At 42.4% G+C, this 24,583-nt stretch overlaps 2 protein-coding genes across 3 annotated transcripts; one reads left to right on the forward strand and one right to left on the reverse strand.

Annotated features, from left to right (window-relative positions):
* Window positions 1-2,338: 2,338 nt before the first annotated feature.
* Window positions 2,339-6,587, forward strand: GPX2 (glutathione peroxidase 2). Its single transcript, XM_036434232.2, has 2 exons — window positions 2,339-2,657; window positions 5,919-6,587. Exons 1-2 carry the CDS (start codon window positions 2,436-2,438, stop codon window positions 6,267-6,269), a joined length of 573 nt encoding a protein of 190 aa, XP_036290125.1. The 5' UTR covers window positions 2,339-2,435; the 3' UTR covers window positions 6,270-6,587.
* A 4,022-nt stretch (window positions 6,588-10,609) lies between these two features.
* On the reverse strand, window positions 10,610-24,185 carry CHURC1 (churchill domain containing 1). 2 transcript variants are annotated; one of them, XM_036434241.2, is made up of 4 exons: window positions 24,036-24,185; window positions 18,807-18,942; window positions 18,077-18,147; window positions 10,610-12,982 (listed from the first exon to the last, which is right to left on the reverse strand). In XM_036434241.2, the coding sequence occupies exons 1-4, from the start codon at window positions 24,150-24,152 to the stop codon at window positions 12,890-12,892; spliced, it is 417 nt and encodes a 138-aa protein (XP_036290134.1). In that variant the 5' UTR covers window positions 24,153-24,185; the 3' UTR covers window positions 10,610-12,889. The 2 variants fall into 2 exon arrangements, with proteins under 2 accessions (XP_036290134.1, XP_036290139.1); XM_036434246.2 differs by lacking the exon at window positions 18,077-18,147.
* Between the last annotated feature and the right edge of the window lie 398 nt (window positions 24,186-24,583).

Below are 24,583 nucleotides of genomic sequence, written 5' to 3' on the forward strand. Positions count from 1 at the left end.
TGGGACCAGCACAGCCCGCCGGAAAGTCTTTGGGACTGAGCCGTGGTCTGAGAAGAGAGGGGTATAGCTCATCTCCTCTGAGTGTCCCCACCTGTGATGCACCTCCTGCTACCCTTACCAGACCAGCTGACTGCATCCTCGCAACCCCGTGGGAGCAGGGTGTGGGGTGAGGAAAGAGTACAGAGAGGGAATGTATAAAATGAAGTCATTGTAACCAAGCTGCTAACACGATTAAGTTATGGAAATTGAGGCATGAAGAAATACTCCATTCTCATTCAGATGAGCCTGGCATCATGCACTTAAACTTTTTTGAACTTTTTAGTTTTGCATCAATGCCTGGATATACATCTGGACCTCCAGGTGACCCTCTAATTATCCCCCGAAAGGCCCGCCTATATATCCGACTGACATTCATTATCCAGACCACCACGACTTGATCTGACCTCCTGGTCCCGTCTTTCTAACCACCTGGCAGCCTTTATCCTGACATTATCCTGGCATCTGACTGACAACATTCTGGACCAGCCCTAGGGCTAAGCAAGCAGGACTGATACTTCTCAAGAATGTACTTTTTACTATAAGAATGTTTGCCCTACTTGGTTTGGCTCAGTGGATAGAGCGTTGGCCTGCAAACTGAAGGGTCCCAGGTTTGATTCCAGTTAAGGGCACATGCCTGGGTTGCCAGCTTGATGCCCATTGGGGGTGTGCAGGAGGCAGCTGATCAATGACTCTTTCTAATCATTGATATTTCTACCTCTTTTCCTCTCCCTTCCTCTCTGAAATCAATAAAAATATACATATTTATATTAAAAAAGAATGTTTAACTTTTCTTTCTTTTTTGGAACACTTCTGGGGTTTTGCCCAGCTGTGTTCCCAGTTTGCAAACTCCAAGATCCTGGAATAAATCTCTGAGAGTTATTTCTAGCAAAGCCTCCAGTCTTTCTGAGTCAGGGGTATTGGAGAGGTGATAGCACCATGCAGGGGCAGACTTTCTTGAGAGCAGGTGACCTCACTCATTGGAAGACTGTACGAGACAAACACAACTTCATCTCTTCAGCCTGATACAAACCAAGGCACCAAAAGCCATCCTATATAATATAATTGCCATCCTAGATAGCGTCACACCCTTACACAACACCCTTGTGCGATGTCGTCACAATATGGCCATCCTCACATTGTTCAGAATGGCCACCACAAGATGGCCACCACAAAATGGCCAGCAGGGGAGGGTAGTTGTGGGCAACCAGGACAACAGGGGAGGGCAGTTGGAGGCAATCGGGCCAGTAGGGGAGCAGTTAGGTATCAATCAGGCTGGCAGGGGAGCAGTTAGGGGGTGATAAGGCTGGTAGGTAGAAGTGGTTAGTGGCAATCAGGCAGGCAGGCAGGCAGGTGAGCAGTTGGGAGCCAGCAGTCCCGGATTGTGAGAGAGATACCAGATTGGAGAGGGTACAGGCCTTTCCCCTACCCCCGTGCATGAATTTCATGCACCTGGCCTCTAGTCCTATATAATAAAAGGGTAATATGCAAATCAATCGAATGGCAAAATGACCAGTCGCTATGACGTGCACTGACCACCAGGGGCAGATGCTCCCACAAGGAGAGTGCTGCTCAGCCACAAGCCAGATGACGGCTGGTTAGTGCAGACAACACTAAGGATGTCTGACTGATGGCTTAGGCTTGGTCCCCTCTAAGCCGAAGTCAGACATCCCCCAATGGCTCCCAGACTGCTGAAGGGCGTAGGTGGGGCTGAGGGGATCGGCCTCCCTCCTCTAGTGCACAAATGTCATGCACTGGGCTCCTAGTTATTTTATAAAAATCACACAAGTGCCCCAAAGTCTCCTTTGATTTAATGGAAAGCAACAGCCAAAGAGAAAACGATGAACAATAATATATATATATATATTTATTTATTTCAGTTTTAGTCTGAGTCAAGGGGACATGCATCCCAATTCTCTTCCTCCCATTTCAGATCTCAGCAGACCCTGACTTCTCCATTGCACAGTTGGTTCAGAACTTGGCACTCAGCAGGCACCCAATAAATGCATGCACCACGTGAAACAACTTGCTAGGGCAAGTAGGAGTCAATCCCGTGTCCCTCCCTCCCTTTTTTCCTCCAGGGTGACCTTTGGGGCTCTGGTTTCCTGCAAGGAGTGAATTATTCATGTCTGCTCATAGCTATCAAGTTGGCCCTCCCAGGCTGCCAGCAGGGTAGGGCAGGGAGGTGGCTTTGTTTAGGCTGTAAATAGGAGGAGCACCCTCCTTGTTCAAACAGCCCTTGCAGGTGGGTGACTGTTTTTGCTAAGTCATCCTGAGGATGCTTAAAGCCCCATTGTGAGATCCTTCCTGTCCTTCCAGGCTCCTCCTCCCTCCCCACCCCTTTAATAGATCCTTCAGTGGGCTCCCGCCACCTGCCAGGCTCACCCTTCAGGCTCACCATGGCGTTCATTGCCAAGTCATTCTACGACCTCAGTGCTATTAGCCTGGATGGGGAGAAGATAGATTTTGAAACATTCCGAGGCAGGGCAGTGCTGATTGAAAATGTAGCATCGCTCTGAGGCACCACCACTCGGGACTACACCCAGCTCAACGAGCTGCAATGCCGCTTTCCCAGGCGCCTGGTGGTTCTTGGCTTTCCTTGCAATCAATTCGGACATCAGGTGAGGGGTCCTTGTATTGCACACAAGGGCTGGGTTGTCTAGTAGGCTAAGGGGAGGGGAGAAAGACTGTGTGTGTTGGAGTGCCTGGAATCGGGGGCATGTTTGTCAATGTAGGTCTTTAGTACATGTGACTGACTACCAAAGGGAAGTTTACGTAGGATTCTGTCTGTGATTAAAATTCGAGGGTGTGGATTTTTAGTATTATTATTATTATTGCTTATTATCTTCCCACTATGCTCAATGAGGGCTGGTACCGGGTCTGTTTTTCTATTGCATTATCAGTGCCTCAGATATAGAAGATACTCATTAAATATTTGCTAAGTGGATGAATGGAGGGAATGAAAGATCAAGAATCAAAGGAGGATTAAACTGACTCAGGAGACCTTAGATCTAGCTAGTGTTGGTTCTGCTACTTAGTGGCTCTGTGCCCTAGGAAGAGTCACCCACTTTTTCTGTTTCACTTCCCTCACCTCTAAATTGCCACTTATCTCATAGGATTCCTGTGAGGGTTCAAGGATAAGATACACAAAAGTAATATGCAAATGCAAGCAACTTTATTGTTTAGATGGAAGACTTTCACTTGCTTCTTTGAAATCAGCCAAGTGGAGAGTAAATCTGAGGGAGAGCTCGGGATGTTATGTCTTCTCCGAGCATCACAGGCACCTCTCTGTCTCTGACTAATGGGTCACGTTGTCATAGAGCTTCAGCCCACACGCCTCAAGCTATCTTTTCGGGGTTCTTCTATTTTCATGTATTGTTTTAACAGCACAAGCAGGCAGAATGTCCTCAGCTGAACCCTCTCGTTAAATCCCCTTAGCTCAGTTCCCAGTGGCATGAAGAGAAGGAAGAGATTAGCAGAGATATAGGCAGGCAGACAAATGTCATTGGCTGTGACAAACCTGAGCCCACACCATTACTGCTCTGACTGTTCCTTCCCTGACTCAGTCTGCTTCTAGGCTTGGCTAAAAGCGGGAGAGATGGAAAGGACAAAACCTCTTCATTTTATTTTATTTTTAATATATTTTATTGATTTTTTTACAGAGAGGAAGAGAAAGGGATAGAGAGTTAGAAACATCAATGAGAGAGAATCATCGATCAGCTGCCTCTTGCACACTTCGCATTGGGAATGTACCCACAACCAAGGTACATGCCCTTCACCGGAATCGAACCCAAGACTTTTCAGTCTGCAGGCCAATGCTCTATCCATTGAGCCAAACTGGTTTCGGCCCATTTTATTTTGTTTTTTAAAAAATATTTTTATTTATTTCAGAGAAGAAGGGAGAGGGAGAAAGAGATGGGAACATCAATGATGAGAGAGATTTGTTGATTGGCTACCTCTTGCATGCCTCACAATGGGGATCGAGCCCCCAACTAGGGCACGTGCCCCGACTAGAAATCAAACCATGACTTCCTGCTTCATAGGTCAATGCTCAACCTCTGAGCCATGCCAGCTGGGCAAAAGCGAATCATCTGTAGAGGTGTCTCTCTGGCCTGGAGGTGCCTCCAGACTCACATCATCACTTCCAGCTAGCTAGTTGCTGGAGGAAGTCCACAATCTACCAGTAGCCAGGCAGGCATTTGCATTAGAGATAAGAAACCTAATAGAGATGGACTCTGGGCGGCCTAGAACTGACTGTTCTAATTGGTCCTAGTAGGTCAGAAGCAGGGACTTTCTCCCAGTGGGAGATACCTGACTCTTATTAGACTTGGGGGGGAGGGGGGTGGAAAATTAGGGTTTTCATAGGCCTTTTGGGGATGTCATGGGTGGGGAATGCTGAGTGGGGACAGATCGGTGATGGCAGTGGGAGGGAAAGACAAGTAACAGGTTCAGGCTGAAGGATTCATAGCTGAGCAGACTGAGTGTGAGGGGCAGGAGTCTTGGATAGTAGTCCAGAAATGAAAGGAATGATAGTTACACATTCACAACCTTTAGCCCTCAAACACTTAATTTCCTTAACTCCCTCTTTCTCTGGCCTATTCCAGAACCCTAAATCCTCTAACCCCTCACCCCTAAACCCTATATCCTATTCATTCATCCCAGTTAGCCACTAAGTAATTACATTTAGAATACATTCACTGATGTCTCCAAATCACTTTGCCTTTGAGGCACCTTAAAACTAGACTTCCTTGGATGGAGGTCTTCCTTCAGCAAAGCTCCCTTCTACTTACACTTCACATATAGGACAAGGCAGATGAAAGCAAGAAGCTAAACCCCATTCCCCTCGGCCTCCATTTCACCCTGGGCCTGAGGAGCTGAGTAGGGCAAAGGCAAAGGCCTCAACACTCACATGTCAACAGAAGAAACAGAGGCAAAGCCACGGCATAGAAAGGGTGAGGTGGTAGCAGGATGTATGTGTAGGTATGTGTGTGTAGGCATGTGTGGGCAAGTAAGTAGGAAGGTTCTGGGCAGCAGGACCTGAGCCTCCTTTCCCTTCCTACTGCCCTGAACTTAAGGTTCCTTGAGATTCAGACAGATTCCCTAAGAACTGCTCAGGGTAGGTTGGAGAGAGAAACAACAGTTCAAAAAGGCTAAATCTCTCAGTATAAGAACAGCCAAGATAGGAACTGCAAAAACTTTCAGAAACGGCCTAGCAAAACATAATACCCTGTTTCCCCAAAAATAAGACAGAGTCTTATATTAATTTTTGCTCCCAAAGATGCACTAGGTCTTATTTTCAGGGGATGTCTTATTTTTCCATGAAGAAGAATATGGTACACATTTATTGTTAAATGAAAATAAAGGAAATTTATTACCTGTATACAGTACAGTAGTATAGTAGTTGTCAACACAAACCAAACTGTGAATCCTACAATATCAAGAATTTACTCATTTATTCAATGACAATCATGTCATCATCTTCTGGAACATCATCATAACAATCCAATTCCTGAAGTTCCTGGTGAATTTCTTATGACTCCATTTCTTTCAGAATCAGTGGACTAAATCTCTCATGTTTAGCCTGGGGGGGGAGGGGGCCTTATTTTCGGGGGGATGCCTTATATTTCACTCAGAAGGAAACCTGTAAGTAGGTCTTATTTTCGAAGGATGTCTTATTTTCGGGGAAACACGGTAGCTGTGAGAGGGAACACTCCAAGGCAAGGGTAGGGCAGAGCAAATAAAGAAGGGAAGAAAAGGAACTGAGAGGGAAGAGATACATAGAAAAGAATGATCCTGGGGAAGTCTAGAAGGTGAAAGATTTGCTTTGTGGACCCTTCCTTTCGCCTCCCCTTTCCATGCTCTCTGTCTTCTTCCTCCCCCAGGAGAACTGTCAGAATGAGGAGATCCTGAACAGTCTCAAGTACGTCCGCCCTGGGGGTGGGTTCCAGCCCACCTTCACCCTGGCCCAGAAGTGTGAGGTGAATGGTCAGAACGAGCATCCTGTCTTCGCCTACCTGAAGGACAAGCTCCCTTACCCCTACGATGACCCGTTTTCTCTCATGACCGACCCCAAGTTCATCATTTGGAGCCCAGTGCGCCGCTCCGATGTGGCCTGGAACTTCGAGAAGTTCCTCATCGGGCCGGAGGGGGAGCCTTTCCGACGCTACAGCCGCACCTTTCAAACCGTCAACATCGAGCCCGACATCAAGCGCCTCCTCAAAGTTGCCATATAGACGCAGGCTGCTCAGCACACAGATCTCCTACTCCACCCAGCCCCTGAGCCTCTCTCCTTAGGATTCAGAGTGTCATCAGGAGCCACCGCTGGACCTGAGCTTTCCCTTGAGATCATTCTCCTTCATCGAATGTCGGCCTGTTTCTCTCCCAACCTTCTGGTTGGTGACTCAACTTGGCCTCCGAGATGTCGGCGGGCTCTGGGCCTTCACAGAATGATGGCACCGTCCTAAACCTGTATGGGCGGGGTCTGAGGCATGTGGAGAGCCCGGGCCAGCCTGCTAGCTGAGTCCAATAAAGGGCAGGTGTGGAAATGGCCAGGCTCTCTGTGTCTTCTTCCTTGACAAGGTGGAGGGATGGTACAGATGCAGGTGGGCCAGAGGAGCTGGCAGCACACCAAGGCTTCTGAGGTGGAGGCTCTGATCAAGGGGAACCCCCTAATTGCTGCCTGGAACACAGGCCCTGGTCAACTTCTGCTCCAGGCAGATGGAGTGGCCGTAAATTGTGTTATTACTTTATGGCCCTTCTCCAGAGCTGTGGGAAGGAGGCGGGAAAGAGGAGGGAAAGACAATGGGCCCTTTGGTTAGAGGACTAGAAGGTTAGTTAGGGGATTCCCAGAAGTCCAGGCCGATTAAATATTACCTACCCCTTGAGGATTTCCTGGTAAGTCAATTCGGTGGACTTTACGGGCAGCGGGGCGGGGAGGGTGCAGTCACTGGCGCACAAAGGGCACTTCATCAGTTTCCTGGTCACCTTGCTGAGCGCGCTTGTTTCTGATCTTGTGCTAGACTGCCTCTCCCTCCTTTGTAATTTTCACATAGCAGCCTTGTCTTTCTCAGCCTCACATACAAACTCAGGCACAAGACAAACAAGTTCAGGCATGAACCATCGGCTTTGTTTCTTCCACAGGGTGGGGACAGGGGAGGGCCTCCCTTCCCGGTTGGACTGCCAACGTGACAGCTGTCCTCTGTGACAACAGGGTTCTGCCCAATGGCTTTGTGAGGACGGCGTCCAGGTCCTCATCCAGTCCAGGCACACTCCCCAAACACGCCGCCACCAAGGCCACGTCCAATCCCGTTCCCGGAAAGGCCTGCTGAAAGGCCCCTGCCCCGTCACCCTGCCCCACAAACCTCTCCCTAGAAACTTCTCATTGAACCTTTCCTTCTCTGACCACTAGATGGAATATTCCACTTCTTTCTACTGAAGCCCTGAAGGGACAGGTCTCCAAACTGAACGCACTGGTTGAGAACACCAGTGCTGAGGAGGAAAGGTTTTTCTAAGCACTCGCGTCATCTGAGAAGCAAATGCAGAACAGAGGTTAAGGATCCCCATGGTCTGACCTTCAACTAAAGTTATGTCATCTACCGTGCTTTATTTCCAAAGGGTAACCTGAGCGTTCTAGTGGGACCCCGGCACCCTTCTGCGGGGCCTTCTGCTAAATTAAGGTTGCCCTCGACTTGAAAACTCAAGCCTTTTAAGAGTCCTGCATTGGGGTACGGATTTGAGGGAGCAGGACCAACCACTGATTCTAGAGCATTCATTGCAGAGACAAATTGCTTCCCTGAAGAAATGCAATACAGAATTCGTGTTGGATGCTAGAAGGACTAGTTCATCATCTTGATAGTGTGACAGCCTGTGTTACATCCGATAACAGAGGCAGCTATCCTGGCTGTTGGCATTATGCTACAGGCAATTTAGGGCCTGACATGCCAGTATAATGTGTTGGATCTTCCCCATGAGGCTCTAGTTGAATTATTTAGAGATTCCCAAAGGAATGGGAATTATAAGTGATTTTGCTGAGAGTCAGAAAGGACCCTAAATGCTAGGAAGAGGACCCCTCCTTTGTGCAGGAGAAATGCTATTTGCTTCAGAAGGGACCTGACCGTTTGGCTGAGGGAGAAACAGAGAGGCAGGCTGGAGGAAGATGTTTTTACAGGGTGCTTTGCTTTACTAAATCATTAGTTGTGCTGTTGTTGAAATGAGAAACTGTTTCCTCTCCTTAAGTCCTCATCTTGTTTGTCGCCCTTTACATCCTCAACAGTAGCAGCTTATGGTCATAAATTTAATGACAAAGCAAAGCTTAATATGATCACCCATTTTCCTAGATCAACAAAATCTTTTAATCATATTTCCAGAGGGGCACTCAGGAAGTAGGGGGAAGGCTCATCAACAAGCTTCCCCACAGGGAGGAAGAAAAGGTTGTGGGTAATGCTGCTCCATTTAAAAGGACAGAGATCATCCTTCTCTGAGGACTCTTCCAAATAACTGATTTCAGAGGACCAAGATACGGAATGAAACTGAGCATTATTTCCATAAATATGTTCCCATAGCTATTTGTCCTTAGTTTAAGAAAGTTAGCCAACCTCTAATTGGTGATTTCATATCTGGTGATCTCTTATAATCACCATCACAACCATCATCCAGACTACCATGTAGTATACTCATATACTGCACTGAGTACTTTATTTACTGATTTTTTTTTTAAATTTTTTTAGAGAGGAAGGGAGAAATAGAAACATCGATGTGTGAGACATCAATCTGTTGCCAACTGTATGTGCCCCAATTGGGGATCGAACCTGCAACGTAGGTATGTATCCTGACCAGGAATCGAACCCACAACTTTCTTTTCTTTTTATCCTTACCCAAGGATATTTTCTCCATTGATTTCTAGAGAGAGATACAAGGGGGAGAGGAGGGGGGAGAGAAACATTGACGTGAACAAGACATGACTGGCTGCCTCCTGCACATGCCCCTACTGGGGCTAGGGTACCTGCAACCGAGGTACGTACCCTTGACAGGGGATCAAACGCATGATCTTTGGTCTGAGGGCTGACACTCTAACCACTGCTCCTAACTGGTCAGGGCTGAATTTGCATCCTCCTGGTACACGGGACAATGCTCAGCTAACTGAGCCACACTGGGTAGGGCTACACTAAGTACTTTAAATAGGTTAGGCCAATAGTCAGCAAACTCATTAGGCAACAAAGCCAAATATCAACAGTACGATTGAAATTTCTTTTGAGAGCCAAATTTTTTAAACTTAAACTTCTTCTAATGCCACTTCAAAATAGACTCGCCCAGGCTGTGGTATTTTGTGGAAGAGCCACACTCAAGGGGCCAAAGAGCTGCACGTGGCTCGCGAGCCGCAGTTTGCAGACCACGGGGTTAGGCTAATTAATCCTCATATTGACCCTGAGAGGAATTTTTACCTCTATTTAAAGAGAAGGAAAGTAATAGTGTCAACAATATAAATAAATGGTGACTGAGTATGACACTGCCAAGGACAAAGGACTAAAGAGTAGCACAACTGAAAGTTAAACCCAGGTCAGCCTGACTCCAAAGCCCCTATTGCTTTCTTCTATCTGTTTCTTTCTTTTTTTTTTTTTTTTTAATATATTTTATTGATTTTGTACAGAGAAGAAGGGAGAGAGATAGAGAGCTAGAAACATCGATGAGGGAGAGTCATCGATCAGCTGCCTCCTGCACACCCCCCACTGGGGATATGCCCGCAACCAAGGCACATGCCCTTGACCGGAATCGAACCCAGGACCCCTCAGTCCCCAAGCCGACGCTCTATCCACTGAGCCAAACCGGTTTCGGCTATCTGTTTCTTCATACATACCACTGACAGCTGCCTCTACCCCCCACACTGTACAACCTAAATACCTTTTGCTTACATCTTATGATTTAAAAACTCCAGGAAGGAGACATGATTACTTCTATTTTTTCATTGAAGAAACCAAGGTACAGATAGAATATGAGCCTTGTCTAACCTCCCACCATGAGCATGGGGCAAAGCTAATTCTAGACCCAGGTTCTTGATTTCCTTTCTCCCCATCCATAGTGGGTTTCACAACAGAGACTTGTTTTACAGTCAAGAAATACACATTTTTAAAACTGAGAGCCCTAAATTAAGTCAATAACTTAACCTTGCTCACAAAAGAATGAAACTGAAAGGAAGTTACACTGAAATAAAGAACAGTGAACATATATATATTTTTAGTGATAACTTACAAGTAACAAACCATATCTGGTTGTGCCCAAACTATATCATATATCAATTAATTAGTACTGGGAGAACCCAGAACAACTTGAGAAAGACAGAGCTAGCTAAATCAACACAATAAACATACTGAGCTTTGAACTCCAAGATCTGAATTAGGCAACTCAGATCTGTACCTCATGGAGCAAATAGAGAAAGAATGAGGTGTCAGGACATGCCCACATCCCCAATTACACGTATAGGTGAAGCCTTGTCCTTCTTGTATCTCAGGGTAGGAAGGTAAAAAAGACTGATGCTGTTTGCCTGGTTCCTCTCAGGCAAACATAGACTCAGTAGAACTGGGTTCAAAAGGTCTTTATTCTTTTAGATTTAGAGAAAAATTCTAGAAGTTGAGAAAGAAAGTACCACAAAACATAGCACAGTGTTGGTAAAGTAATAATAAAATATATGGATAGGATTTACGTTTTAAATTTTTGCAGTATATTTAGTTCAAAATAGATAATTACACATCTCGCAGTAGACGAAGATATCAGTAGAGGAATATGAAATTGTACTCTTGAGCTCCAAATGACTAAGGTGGAAGCATTCAAACTCCAAAAAGGGACGATTCAGAAGCTGAAAAGGGCTTAGTGCTATTTAAAGTAATGAAGCACTTTCTCTGCTTTCTGGATTCATTTCACCAAATGATTTCCTCAGCAGGTCAGATATAGATTTGCTGTAAGTGGAAAATATTTTCCAGGAATAAAACAACTGGTTCCTAAGGAGCAGCTAACTTAGCTTTTCCAAGTCATAAATTTTGGTCTGACATGCCTTGGTTTCTCAGAGGACAGAGGATATTCTCAAGCTCTTCCTGACCTTGCCAGACCCTGTATTTTATGTATACTGGACACTCCTGAGAGGGAGTGATTACTAGCTGTGTGACCCCAAGTAAGCTACTCAACTTCTTGTGCTTAGTTTCTTTGGCTCTAAAATCAGATTAATAATAGTACCTACCTCATGGAGCTATGAATGAGGATTAAATCAGTGCTTTTTTAAAAAGGCCTTGGCACAACGTAAGTACTCAATAAACCTCAGCCTTTATTATCCCTGTTATAAAACAAAGCTTCTCCCAGGTATCAATCATGATCACTTGGCTCACCTTTTTTTTCTTAGAAGCAAAGCCTTAGTTCAGAAAGCCTGAGTCTCTTAGAACTGAAGAGGAAACGATTTTGTTTCTAATGCCTAACCTTTTTAAGTTTGGTCTCACAAGGAGAAGAACTAACTGAAGTCATCTCATTTGTATCTATTTCTTTCTATGCTTTCCAGAGCATTTTACATTCATTATTCATTTGGATCTCTCAATAATACTGTGCAGGAGTGCACAGTATTATTGAGAGATCCAAATGAATAATATCAATTTTTATTATACCAATTTTTTAAAAAGGGGACAATAAAAAATAAAGTAATTCTTTGCTTAATGGTTGTGCTGCTACCAAATGGCAGAGTTTAGAACACACAGTGTTCTTTCATCTATTCAAGTTAGATAGTCTAAGATTTCTTTGGAGCAAATGAAACCATTCTATTAACAAAAATCCACACTTTATTCAGATTTCCCCAGTTTTTCCCAAATGTCCTTTTTCTGGTGTAAGATTCCATTCAGACTATGACATTACATTCAGTAGTTGTTTACTTACTTTGAGTAAACCAGTTTCTCAGACTTCCTTATCTTTGATGACCTGACAGTTCTGAGGAGCACTGGCCAGGTAAGTTGTAGAATGTCCCTGAACTGGGATTTGTTTGATATTTTTCTAATGATGAGCCTGGAGTTATGGTTTTTGGGGAGGATACTACAAAGGTAAAGTGCCATTCTCATCACATCATGCTATCAGATGGCCTATCACCAATGATGTTAACCTTGATCCAGGCTAGTGTTTGTCCCCTTTCAATACTATACTCTGGAGGGAAGTCAACACACACACTCACACTCACACTTAAGGAGTGGGGAATGTCTACATATATTATTTGAAAATCTTCTGTATGGGGGATTAGCTTATCATAATGCATATATTTACTTATTCAATAATTTATTTCAGTATGGATTCATGAATATTTATTTTATAGTTTGAGTTATAATCCAATGGTAATTAATTTTTTATTCGAATTTTTCCAGCTTTGGTTACTGGGAGCTCCTTCAGTTGGCTCTTCTGTCCTTTTGACATCCCCAACCACTGTGATTTTTTTCTGAGCACTTTCTTTTTTTTGTGGCGCAAGATGCTCCAGGCTCATCTTGCGTATGTATAGCCCTAGTCCTAGGGAAAGCCATTTCTCCAAGGAGCCCTGCTTCCTTTTACTGGAACCAAGATCTGGGCACTGGGTTCTCCCATTCTAATTATTTTTAGCCACACAGCACTAACAAAGATGCTTCATTCTGGCTGCACCAATGTGAACTGGGAACTTTGGGAGAAGAGCTCAGCTCTAGAGAACAGTAATCCCCCAAATTACTTCTTTTCTTTCAGAGAATAGGTAAGTCTAAGCAGAAACAAATAAGCAAATGATTTCCATTATAAACAAAGACAAACCATCAGGTTTGCGGCATTGTAACCAACACAACCCAGTTACAACAGAACTGCAGAAGGGTCCTTAGAATAACAGAGTCATCTGTCGGGGGTCATCAGGGAGGATGCTGATGGTGTCTTCAGCTTTGCCACATAACAAGCACAGCATGGTGTACTCCTAGAACAAGATAAGGTGCATCATTACCGGGAGGAACCGGAAGGAAGACGCTTCCTAAGTTACTCAGGTGCTGTCCTCTACATTGCCATGGATATTCTTTCTGCAAGTTAGGTCAATTTCAACACCTATAAACAATGTCTTCAGTTTATTCTAGGTATCCCACAGCCTTTTGTTTATATACCGTATTTTCCAGCGTATAAGACGACTTTTGAAACGAAAAAAAGTCAAACGAAAATCGGGGGCAAAAGACCAAAATTGCACAAAAATTACCTGCAGATCTTGACGGCAAAGTAAGTCTTTTCTTTGAAGTGGGGGGTAGTCTTATACAGCGAATATAGGCCTAAACCTATGTTTTAACTGTAAAATTAGGGGTCGTCTTATACACCGGAAAATACGGGTCAACTGAATACATGCTGATGCTCTATTTACAATGAATACAAGAATGCCATCTTGGAAATGCATGGCCATTTCTTGGACTTAAAAAAACACATATATTGGGCTTAGTTAGTGCTGCTATTTGAGTGTGGGCCCCTAAAGACAAATTCCTGATCACAGATATGTTCCTTCCTAGGATATTTAGCACTAATATGCAATAGAAATGATTTTAAAAGACTAAACAAGGGAGAAAATTCCTAAACCAAAAAAGCTATTTAACCCATCGCAAGAAAATAAAAAATTATATTAAATCCACTAGTATGTCAAGCATGCCTCATACTTAGATAGTCAGTTGTCTGGAATTTGGTCTATTTGAGGAGTTTTATGTTTCTTGGGTTTAACAAATGTTCAGACTAATGATAGAGGGGTTTTGTTTTAGGCAGAAATCCTTAGGGCAAAGTCCTATTCTAATAGAGGTCCCTTTCTAGAATATTTAATATGGCCACAAACTACAGAAACATTTCTCTTAAATATTTTGCTTAAAAATCTTTATCTTCTTTAGGAAAATAAACATCTATGTCAAATCTATACGTGTTTCTGCACCTGACATTGAGATTGCTAGCTGTCTAGCAACTGATCAGTCAAGGCAGTTTGTGTTTCAAGGGCCTGGACAGTCACTAGAGAGAGAGCCACAGAGATAAACAACTACAGCACCAAGGCTCAGAACCAGGTAACTGCCTTTCCATTTCCTTCTAGTAAGTTTGGCAGGGAGCTTAATTGTGCCAGTGGACTGTTTCTTAAAGACTACATTTAATTTTAAATTCTACCCTACACACACTGTAGAAATAAAGAGAGGCTAGACCTCAGCAAACAAATGCAAGTCTCATGAATTAAAAATAAAATAAAAATCCAGTCTCCCCAAGGTCTTTTACTGCCTTCAAATATTTCTGCTTTTACCCATTGGACATCACTAGTAGGATGTCACCCTCCCACTGGAAATGAAGAAGAAAAAGGTAATAAAGAATATGTGTGAAGCTAGATAAATATCTGAGTTTTCAACCAATCTATTCATTGACAAGTTTTTATTTAGTGCTAGGAACACTGGTAGACATGAAAGAAGGCAAGGACAAAACTGCCCGTGTAAAACTTACAGCCTAACTTGGGAGAAAAAACATACACCTAACATGGTATAATCTGTAAAGATTAATTTATAGGCAGTCTGCATTCCAAATTCCATTGGAGGTCAACTGTTAGGAATTCAAAAGCAGTTTCCCACAGAAGTAGTTGTACCCGACAAATTCCCAGGAACTCCAGAGAGTCTTTTAAATTTATATTATACAGTACTATACATTCTAACCATATATAGCAGCACTTCTGTGGGAAAATATGCCTAGAATTCTACCTTGGAGTGCCAGAAACGTATCTCCATGTGCTGCCAGGAATGTGGTGGGACTGGGAAACCTTTTACCAAAACTAGCCAATTTGGGAGAATAAGAATTCCTCCCAGGCATTCACAGAGACCCTCAAAGGCTCCACCTGGGCAAAGCCAAAGGGCACAGATTTGGAAGGAAGGGTGGAGTGGGTGGAATCACCTTTGGGTAAGACCAGTGGCTTATTCTGAGGGTGCCATGGCTATATCACCGAAATCCTTTTTCTCTATCACTACATATTAATTCTGACTCCAGAAAATCTTCTTTACTTAACTTTGGCCTTGTGGTTGCTTTATAAACAGGGATACATTCTGAAATATTTGTAGAAGTAGTGATACATTTGGAATTTGTTTCAAAATTATCCTGTGAGGAGACATGGGAATGGTAAGGTACAAATAAAGCAAATTAAAGCTGGGTAATGGAGGTTAATACTCTATTCTGCCTATTTTTCTTAAATTATGTTTAAAATTCCCATAAGACATTTAAAACAAAACAATACATTATCAATGGCGGGAACTGCACTTTGAACTGGAACCACTGCTGGAGTTAGATGAGGCTGGAATAGGGTGGGGAAGAGAAAACTAAGTCACAGCAGCTGAGAATGAAGACCTACAGGACCTGCTGCAGGTACAAGAAGTGCTCGGGAAAAGGAGAAAGAAGTATGGGTTGAACTATCAAGAGCAAGGAGATAAAATTTAAACTCAGCTTTAAAGAGGTAAGATTTAGTTGGCGTGAACATAGAGAGAGGGACCAGTCAAGGAAAAAGGCCAAATAAGGAGAGTGATAGAAAAAAGAGCAAGAATGTGCCTATGAAGTAGCAGGAAGCTTCAGAGTGATATGCTTGAGGAAGATTAACTGAAGGCAGAGTGCAGAACTACAGTCTGGGGACTGCTGAAGTTATTTGGTTATTGTCCTTGACCCAAGGTTTGGCAATGGAGCAAAAATAAGAGAAACAGAGGAAAGAAGAGGGCAGGTAAGATATTAGGCTTAGAGAAGGAGATTTGGAAGATATCTGATAGGTTTTAAATGAGATGGAGTGTGCTCACTATTTGAGGGAGTACAGAGAAGATCCTAGGCCAGACACCAAAGCTTAGGGGAAAACAGGAAAGGAAACCAGAGAAAAAACAAATGAGCAGGCTAAATGATTTAAAAGGAATAAAAAAGGTCTTTAGCACTATGAACCTAAGGGAAGAAATGCTTTAAAAAGATAGTAATGGTTAACAAAACCAGAATCAGAAGAGATGCTAAAAGAGGTAAGAACTGTTCTGGGAAATCTATGAGAGAAGAGTTTTAGAAAAGTGAAAATGAAAGCCAGTTTGTACGTGGTAAAGAGGAGCGTAGAGAAATAAGGGAAGCAGGATATAAACCTATTTAAGTAATAAAGCAAAAGGAAGGAAAGATAATGAGAGGATGCATCAAAGAGGAAGCTAAGTAAAATAAAAAGAGTTTAATTTGTTTTTAACAAATAAAAAACAGAATATATTGAATGTAAAATTTTTTGGAAAAAATGGGGGAAAAAAGACTATGCAAAGAGAGGAGGTAATATGAGACTCCTGAAGAAATGGCAGGGGTAAGCATCAGAGGAAATAAAACTCCCCCGCTGTAACAGGAGGGAAGGAAGAAGTCTAACGTCAATGCTATGTGTGGTGCATATAAGGAGAGCCGTGGAAAACTAGGGAAAGTGAAGCCACAGCCCAGCAAGAACTTTGGAAAGAGGAGTTTGCACGTTACACTGTAGCTAAAGGTGAGCTACGGAAGGGCCAATGAGGTAGTCTGATGGCAGAATTTAACATGGGAGAGGGGAAAAGTGGATGCTGGAAGAGAGAACGCTGGAGATAAGAGTCTAGTCTAAGAGAGTTTTTTCAAGAGAATTTCACATATCTGGGCATTGTGACAATAAACCATCCTCCTTTCCCAGAGTAATTTCTAGGGCAGCTTTGAACATGGTTGCATTCAGTCATAAAGGAAAATCAGCTCGAGTTTGGTCTCATGGCAGCAATATATTATGGCTCAATTAGGGCATGAACAAGCAATCTCAATATCCATTCAGGAACTCTAAAAAGCTCTCAGGTCCTTCAGAAGCTTCTGGAAAATAGCTACTAGCATTCCTTTCCCATGAAAAGATGGAGCTGCTCCTTTAAGTTCATGACACGCTTGTTCCCCTATCTGGCCATGGCTCATTCACTGAAATCTTGCTTTCGGCCTCGGTTACATATATCATTTAAATATTTTTTTAGGTATAATTTTTGGATGCTGAGGAGATGCTGTCAAGATGCTATTTATTTATAAGCACAACATATTAGACCAGATTATGACAAGTGACTAAGTGTTTTCTTGCACACTAAAATAAGAATGAGAGTGGTTATACTGTTTTATAATATTCTATCATGAAAGATTTTATTTTTTCCTAATTATACTACTACTCAAATCTGGAGAATTAAAAAAAAAAATCCCTTTGCCTGTTAAAAGTGCTAACCTAATACTTATATCCTGTGGTTGAACATTTAGTTCACACTAAATAAGTAACTCAAGCTGAAGGCTTGAAAATGGAGGCAGTGATGGACAGACGCAGGCTGCAGTGTGTCCTCGTGGTTAAACTGTGCCCTTGGCTCTCCTGCACTGTCCAGCTTTCCTTCCTGACCTCTACACCTACTTAAGGCCTACACGAACCTATAGAATTCTGTTGCATTCTTCGCATGCTCTCACAATTGTTTAAGGACTAATCCTTATAACAAACCCCGATTCTCTGTCCTTAGAGTGGTTCAACTTCTCTCCTCCATCCTTGATATATCCATTTTGTTATTTTACTATTATTTGGTAATATTAAAATAATTACCAAATAATATTAAAATGTCTTACTGCAATGGAGATGGAGACTACAGAACTATTCAACTCCACATGCCTATTAGGGAAAACCTCCTTACCACAATTTCCATGCCCAGCAAGTATGATGGCAGTGGGTGGGCCAACACTCAAAGCCAAAAATTGTACAATCATATAATGAGGTAGAGAAAAAAAGATGCACAATAATAACCTCATAAGAATGTTCTTCCTAAAAATGACTGGACTGAGAAATCATTTGTAAGATACACACTCTGATTTCTGATTCTTGGGAAGACAGGTTTGAGCAGATCCACCCACATCTGAAGTTTCTCAAGTTACAAGGTAGAAGAGAGGGATGGTCTCTTCTAATATTCACTTGAACTTCATTTATGAAAACTATATCAGATTTTCAAGATTCTTTTATCATCTTCCCCTACCAATACCATACCCATATTTATACATTTACCTGAAATTCATCCATGATACTGAATGTATATTCATGCCTGGCTACTACATGATGACAATTCTGACACAGATCTGCCGAAACAGAGAGAGATTTAAATATTAAATAATTAAGTCCTAGAAGGTGTCTTAAGGCAGTAGAATTTCTATTCTCAGCAATGGTATTGCTTTAAAACATCTACTTTGATAAGAAATCCAGAATCCATGACATAGCAACACTACATAATTAAAAGCCTAAGTTCAGACACTCAATGTGCACATATTAATTCCCATTGAATGTTCTCTAAGGTAAATCAGTAAACAGATATGTAAGTTTGTTTTTTTTAAACCAGCTAGATCTATCTAACTACGTAAAAGCTTTTATTCTCAGGAATGATAGAAATTGTGCTATGACAACCAATCATAAATAAACAACTAATGCTAGACATTAGTGGTTTAAAAAAAAAAAGACTCTAGTAAAAACAATATGACAGCCCTAGCCAGTTTGGCTTGGTGGACAGAGCATGAACCCATAGACTAAAGAGTCCTCATTTTAATTCTGGTCAAGGGTATGTTCTTCAGTTGCAGGCTTGGTCCTGGGTCCTGGTCAGGGCTCAAGTGGAGGTAACCAATCAATGTGTCTCTCTCACATTGATGTTTCTCTCTCTCTCCTCCTTTCTCTAAAAAAATCAATGGAAAAATATTCTCAGGTGAGGATTAACAAAACAAACAAACAAACAAAAAGGTCTACTTACGATCATAGGTAACTATTTCTTCTCCATCTTCCTCTTTCAAAGATTTGTTTGTGATCAGCATAAAATCCCGCTTACCGCACACTGCACAGCCAGTAAAGTTCAGCAAGAAAGATCCATTCTCCAGGCAAATGTTACCCTAAAATAATAAAAATAGTAATTTAATTTTTTTATATTTCAAAATCCTTGGTGAAAATGATTAATAGATTTAAAATCTCTAAAGGCAAAAAAGAACAGCATCAAAATTTACTTGCTTAAAGGCAAAACCAATTAATTTTTGAAATTATTATTTTTTCCTTTAGATGTGCTATTCATGGTAAATAAAACAAGTGATATTAGAGCTGTAAGTCTCTGAAGTCTGCAACTATGTTTAAGAGAAATAAATGCAAATGGATATTCAGAAACAATTAATGAAGCTTTAGTAATATAAAATATGAAAAGAGAATTGGGGGATTTGGGAGTAATGGGGAAATAAGGACACATGTAATACCTTAATTAATAAAGAAATTAAAAAAAATATATGAAAAGAAAAATTAGAGAAACCTAACCACAAATAATATTAGATGAGGTATCTTATCATAAAACCAGAATTAAAATTCAATCAAAATGGAAACACTAAGCCAATGAGAAAAATTATCTTATACACTGCAATGCTTAGTTGATTGTTGAAACAGCATTTTCTGAAGACTTAAAAATACCATTTTCATAAATAAAAAAAATAGACTCTTAGCTCTATAGACGTCGGTCCTAATGGATATGTATGATTCAGGTATAGGAGATAAACTGCAATTCATCAGACTAACATCATGGCAATTCAAAGAGAAAGGGTTCTGCTTCATCACTAAGAAACTAAACAATTTATGCTCCTGGCTCAGGGGAAGTCTTTGTTCATGGCTTACTAATAACTGTTCACAACTAAAAGCCATTTCATAAATAATTTACTTCAATCTGATTTCTGACAAGCAAACAGAGTATTTTTAATAGTTAATATGATTAAAAACCATTTAAATAAACATTTCTCCAATGAAGCTGTGTGCCTGACACTGTGCAAAGAATAGTGGAGAAATTGAGGTTAAGTCACATGTTTCTGCTCTCAAAGAGTTTATGAAGTGTCGGGGGAATAAGGCCCAGTTGAAGTGATGTCACAGTGAAGCATTCCTGGATTCCAATTAACTTCTCCTTTATGAGTAACACCTCAGTGCTATGTATTAAGGAAGAGATTAACTGTGATAGGGGAAAATCAAGCTAACCATATAGTTTGAAGACATTAAATCATAGGCACATGGACTTAACTGCTAAAGAAGGGGAAAACCTTGAGATTAAAATATAAATTTCCAGCTATTAAGAACAAGTGTTTTGCTTTGATTAAAAAAACAAGCTGGCACACTCAGTGGTTGAGTATAAACCTACTAGAGGCCCAGTGCACAAAATTCATGCACTGATTTGGGGGTGGGGGTCCCTGGGCCTGTAATCTCTTGCAGTCCAGAACCCCTTGCTCCTTACTGCCTGCCTATTCACTGTTCCTTCCACTGCTGCAGAGGCAGGAGAGGCTCCCACCACCACCACTGCATTTGCCAGCCATGAGCCCAGCTTCTGGCCGAGCGGTGCCGCCCCCTCTCCCCTATGAGAGCACACTGACCACCAGGGGGCAGCTCCTGCATTGAGCGTCTGCCCCCTGGTGGTCAGTGCATGTCGCAACAACCTATCATTTTGCCATTCGGTTGATTTGCATATAAGGCTTTATTTATATAGGATGAACCAGAGGGCTATCACAGGTCAGGGCATGGTCAGGGCACATGTCCAGAGCAAGCTCAATCCCCAGTAGGGGCATGCAGGAGGCAGCCAATCAATGCTTCTCTCTCATCATTGATGTTTCTCTCTTCCTCACTGAAATCAATAAAAATATTTTTAAAAAGCACACAACTCTAGTGAGGTGTAACTTAAATACAATAAAACCCACATATTATAAGGATATTGGTAAATGACTTTTAATAAACATACATGTCAATGTAAACACTACCCCAATCAAGATATAAAAATTTCTGTCTTTCCAGTAAGTTCCTTTATGCTTTGCAGTTTATCTCTAACCCCTCTCTCATCTCAGGCACCGACTGATCTGATTTTTATCTCTAAAATTTTGCCTCTCCTGAAGTTTTATATAAACAAAATCACGCAGTATACTCATTTGCATTCAATTTTTTTTGCTCAGCATAATATCCATGTTAATCACCTCTGTTGTTATATGGATTGGTAGTTTGCTGATTTTTATTGCTAAGTAGTATACCATTGCATGGATGTATCTGCTGACTGACATTTGGGCTCTTTTCAGGTTTCGACTATTATGAATAAAGCAGCAATAAGATTCATGTATGTCTTGTGTGGAGATATGCCTTTCTCTTGGGTAAGTCACTAGAAGTGGAATTGCTGAGTCATACAGTAAAAGCATTATATATATATATATACACACACACACACACACACACACACACACACACATTATAAGAAACTGCCATATGGTTTCTAGGTTTTCCATTTTCTATTCCCACCAGCAATGTGTGAGTTCCAGTTGCTCCACCGTCTCACCAACACTAGGTATTATAAGATTTTTATATTTAATTTTAGCCATTCTAACTATGTAAAGTGGTATCTCATTGTAGCTTTAGTTTGCATTTCTCTTATCCTATATAACAAAAGCCTAATATGCCAATTGACCAAACAGCAGAACAACCGGCAAAATAACTGATTGCTATGATGTGCACTGACTACTAGGGAGCAGACACTCAATGCAGGAGCTGCCCTAGCCCACAGGCCCTAGGCCGGCCAAGGTGGGTGCCAGTAGGGGGGATTCCCCCCCCCCCTCAAGGCCACCCCACAGATCAGCCCTGATCGCTGGCCAGTCTAGAGACCCTACCCGTGCAAGAATTTCATGCACCGGCCTCTAGTGAATAAGAAAGATGAGTATCTTTTCAATCTTTTCCTGGTGTCTATTCGTGTATCTTCTTTTATGAAGTAACTATTCAAGTCTTGGGCCCATTTTTTTTTTTTTAAGTTAGGTTGTTTATCTTATTGAGTTATAAGTTACTAGAGGCCCGGTGCATGAAATTCGTGTTCGTGCACGAGAGGGGAATATCCCTCAGCCCAGCCTGCACCCTCTCCAATCTGGGACCCCTCAGGAGATGTCTGACTGCCGGTTTAGGCCCAATCCCTGTGGGCAATTGGACATCCCTCTCACAATCCAGGACCCTTGGCTCGTAACCACTCGCCTGCCTGCTTGATTGCCTCTAATTGTCTCTGCCTGCCTGTCTGATTGTCCCTAACCACCTCTGCCTGCCTGCCTGCCTGATCACCCCTAACTGCCTTTGCCTGCCAGTCTGATTGCCCCAACTGCCCTCCCCTGCCAGCCTGGTTGCCTCCAACTGCCCTCCCCTGCTGTCCTTGCCCCCTAACTGCTTGCTCCCCCATGTTGGCTTGATCACACCCCTAACTGCTTGCTCCCCCGCACCAGCCTGATTGCCCCAAACTGCTTGCTCCCCTGCCGGTCTGATCACCCGTAACCACCTCTGCTTTGGCCCCTGCCACCGTGGCTTTATCTGGAAGATATCAGGTTGACCTGGCCTAATTAGCATATTACCCTTTTATTAGTATAGATTACTGATCTATAAGATTTCTTAATATCTCTTAAATACAAATCCTTTATCAGACACATGTTACAAATATTTTCTCCCTGTCATTGTTTTACCATTTTTATGGTGTCTTTTGAAGGGCAGTTTTGATTTTTTTGAAGTCCAATTTATCTATTGTTTCTTCCCTTATTTTTGGCTTGTCTTCTAAGACATATTTGTTTACCCCAAAGTTACAAAGATTTTCTCCTGTTTTCTTCTAGAAACTCTATAGTTTTAGCTTGTTGGTTTAGGTTTACAATCATATTGAAATAATTTTCATATATAATATTCATATGTGATATGAATAATCCAGTTTCATTTATTTCCTTATGAATATTCAGTTGTTCCAGAAACATTTATTAAAAAGACTATCCTTTCCACATTGAGTAACATTGGCACCTTTGCGGAAAACTCAGATGACTATACATATACGGGTCTATTTTTGACTATTCTGTTCCCTTGATTTATATATCTTCTATGCAGTACTATCACACTCTTTTGGTTACTGTAGTCTTTGAAATCAGGGTCGTTCAATATGCACATCTTTAACTTTATTTGATAATGTTAAACCTCTTTTCAAAGAGACTGTCCCATATGAGTTTTCATGTTTTTATATAAAAAGGCTAAATATTACTCAAAATATTAAGAGACTAAAGAAACTATAGAGATTTCCTACCTCTCACCCAATACAAGAATCCCTGTTTTGCTATTTCCCCCCTTCATTCTTTTCTACCCTAGTCACAACTAACTTTCAAGTCCCAACTTAAGTGCTTTCTGGGGGGGGGGGGGGGGGGGTTACTATGTTATCCCCTAATGCTCTCTCCTTTTTCTCTAAACTTGAATGGCATTTATGGACTGTAGTACTCAATTCTTGTTAATCACACACTCCCCCAAAAGGTAAGTTCTTAGGCAGCAATGAAGCTGCCTCTTATTTCTTCTTAGGTACCCCTTTGTAATCTAGCCAACGCACACATAACAGTTCAGTAAGTACACCATGAATGTTGCATGAGAGTCAACAAGTTTGCAACCTCCCAAGCTTGAGAGGAACATAGATTTAAAAGATTAACAGCCATGAAACCTACATTCTAGTCTTGGCCCTCATACTAACTACAGTATGAACTTGGGCAAGTGGTTTCCCCTTTCTAGGGCATTAGTTTTCTCATCTACAAAAGGGGGTTGGAACAGATGGCCTCAGAGGTCCCTTCCAGATCTAGGAGGGATTTAGAAGGGATTTCTGTAAGAAAAATTGAACTTCATTAAATGAAGCTTGCGGGTGAGACCAGGGGGAGGGAAGGGAATGCCTGTTGCCGACTGGGTTGCTGGTGGTGGGGTTTTCTTGGTTGTCTACTGCAATTAAAGAGAACTGGGATGACGGCTGATGTCACCCACAAGGCCTGGGACGGAGGGGAAGGGCCGCCACAGCTGTCAAGCGCCCGGCCATTTGGGACAGCAGAGCTGCTGAGCCCGCCCCGCGCCCGGCCTCCCGGGGAAGGCCAGCCGCAGGGATGAGAAGCCCCAGGGTCCGGGCACGGCTGACGGAGCGGGAAGTTCTCGGCGCTCACTCGCTCACCCGATTGGGATATTCCTTCTCCACACAATCCCCGCACATAGCGACGCCGGTATCAGGGAAGGTCCTCCTGTACTTCCGGGAAGGCGAAACCTCGCGAGAGCTGAGAGATTGACGCATGCGCCCTAAGTACTCGCCCCTGGAGTATTTAGTCTGGGAACAGGAGTCGAAGTCCCCGCCCCTTAGCAACTGTTGTTAGGGCACGACGCGGGTCTCTTACGCAGCCACGGCTAGGACTTCAGAAACGGTGGGAGAAAGAGCACCAAGTGGCAGGAAGAGGGAAGGGATCTTGGACGAACAAAGTTCTAAAAGGCGTCTTCCTGAGTCTGGGCTGCCAGTCACAATACACAAGAAAAGGAATTGTTTCTCGTGTTCAGCTTTCGTTCAACTTTTCAGCTGCCTTGGTTTACTCCATATATAAAGCTGAAATTATAATTTAAATATTTTTCCTTAGCCATTTCTTAGGGCAGTAAGAATGATAGATCAGATCCCAGCAAATGGATAAGCAATAACTGATGTGTTTGGGAAGAGGCACTTCAAGCTCTGCAGAG

This window comes from Pipistrellus kuhlii, unplaced genomic scaffold, assembly GCF_014108245.1.
Source record: "Pipistrellus kuhlii isolate mPipKuh1 unplaced genomic scaffold, mPipKuh1.p scaffold_m20_p_1, whole genome shotgun sequence".
NCBI lineage: Eukaryota > Metazoa > Chordata > Mammalia > Chiroptera > Vespertilionidae > Pipistrellus > Pipistrellus kuhlii.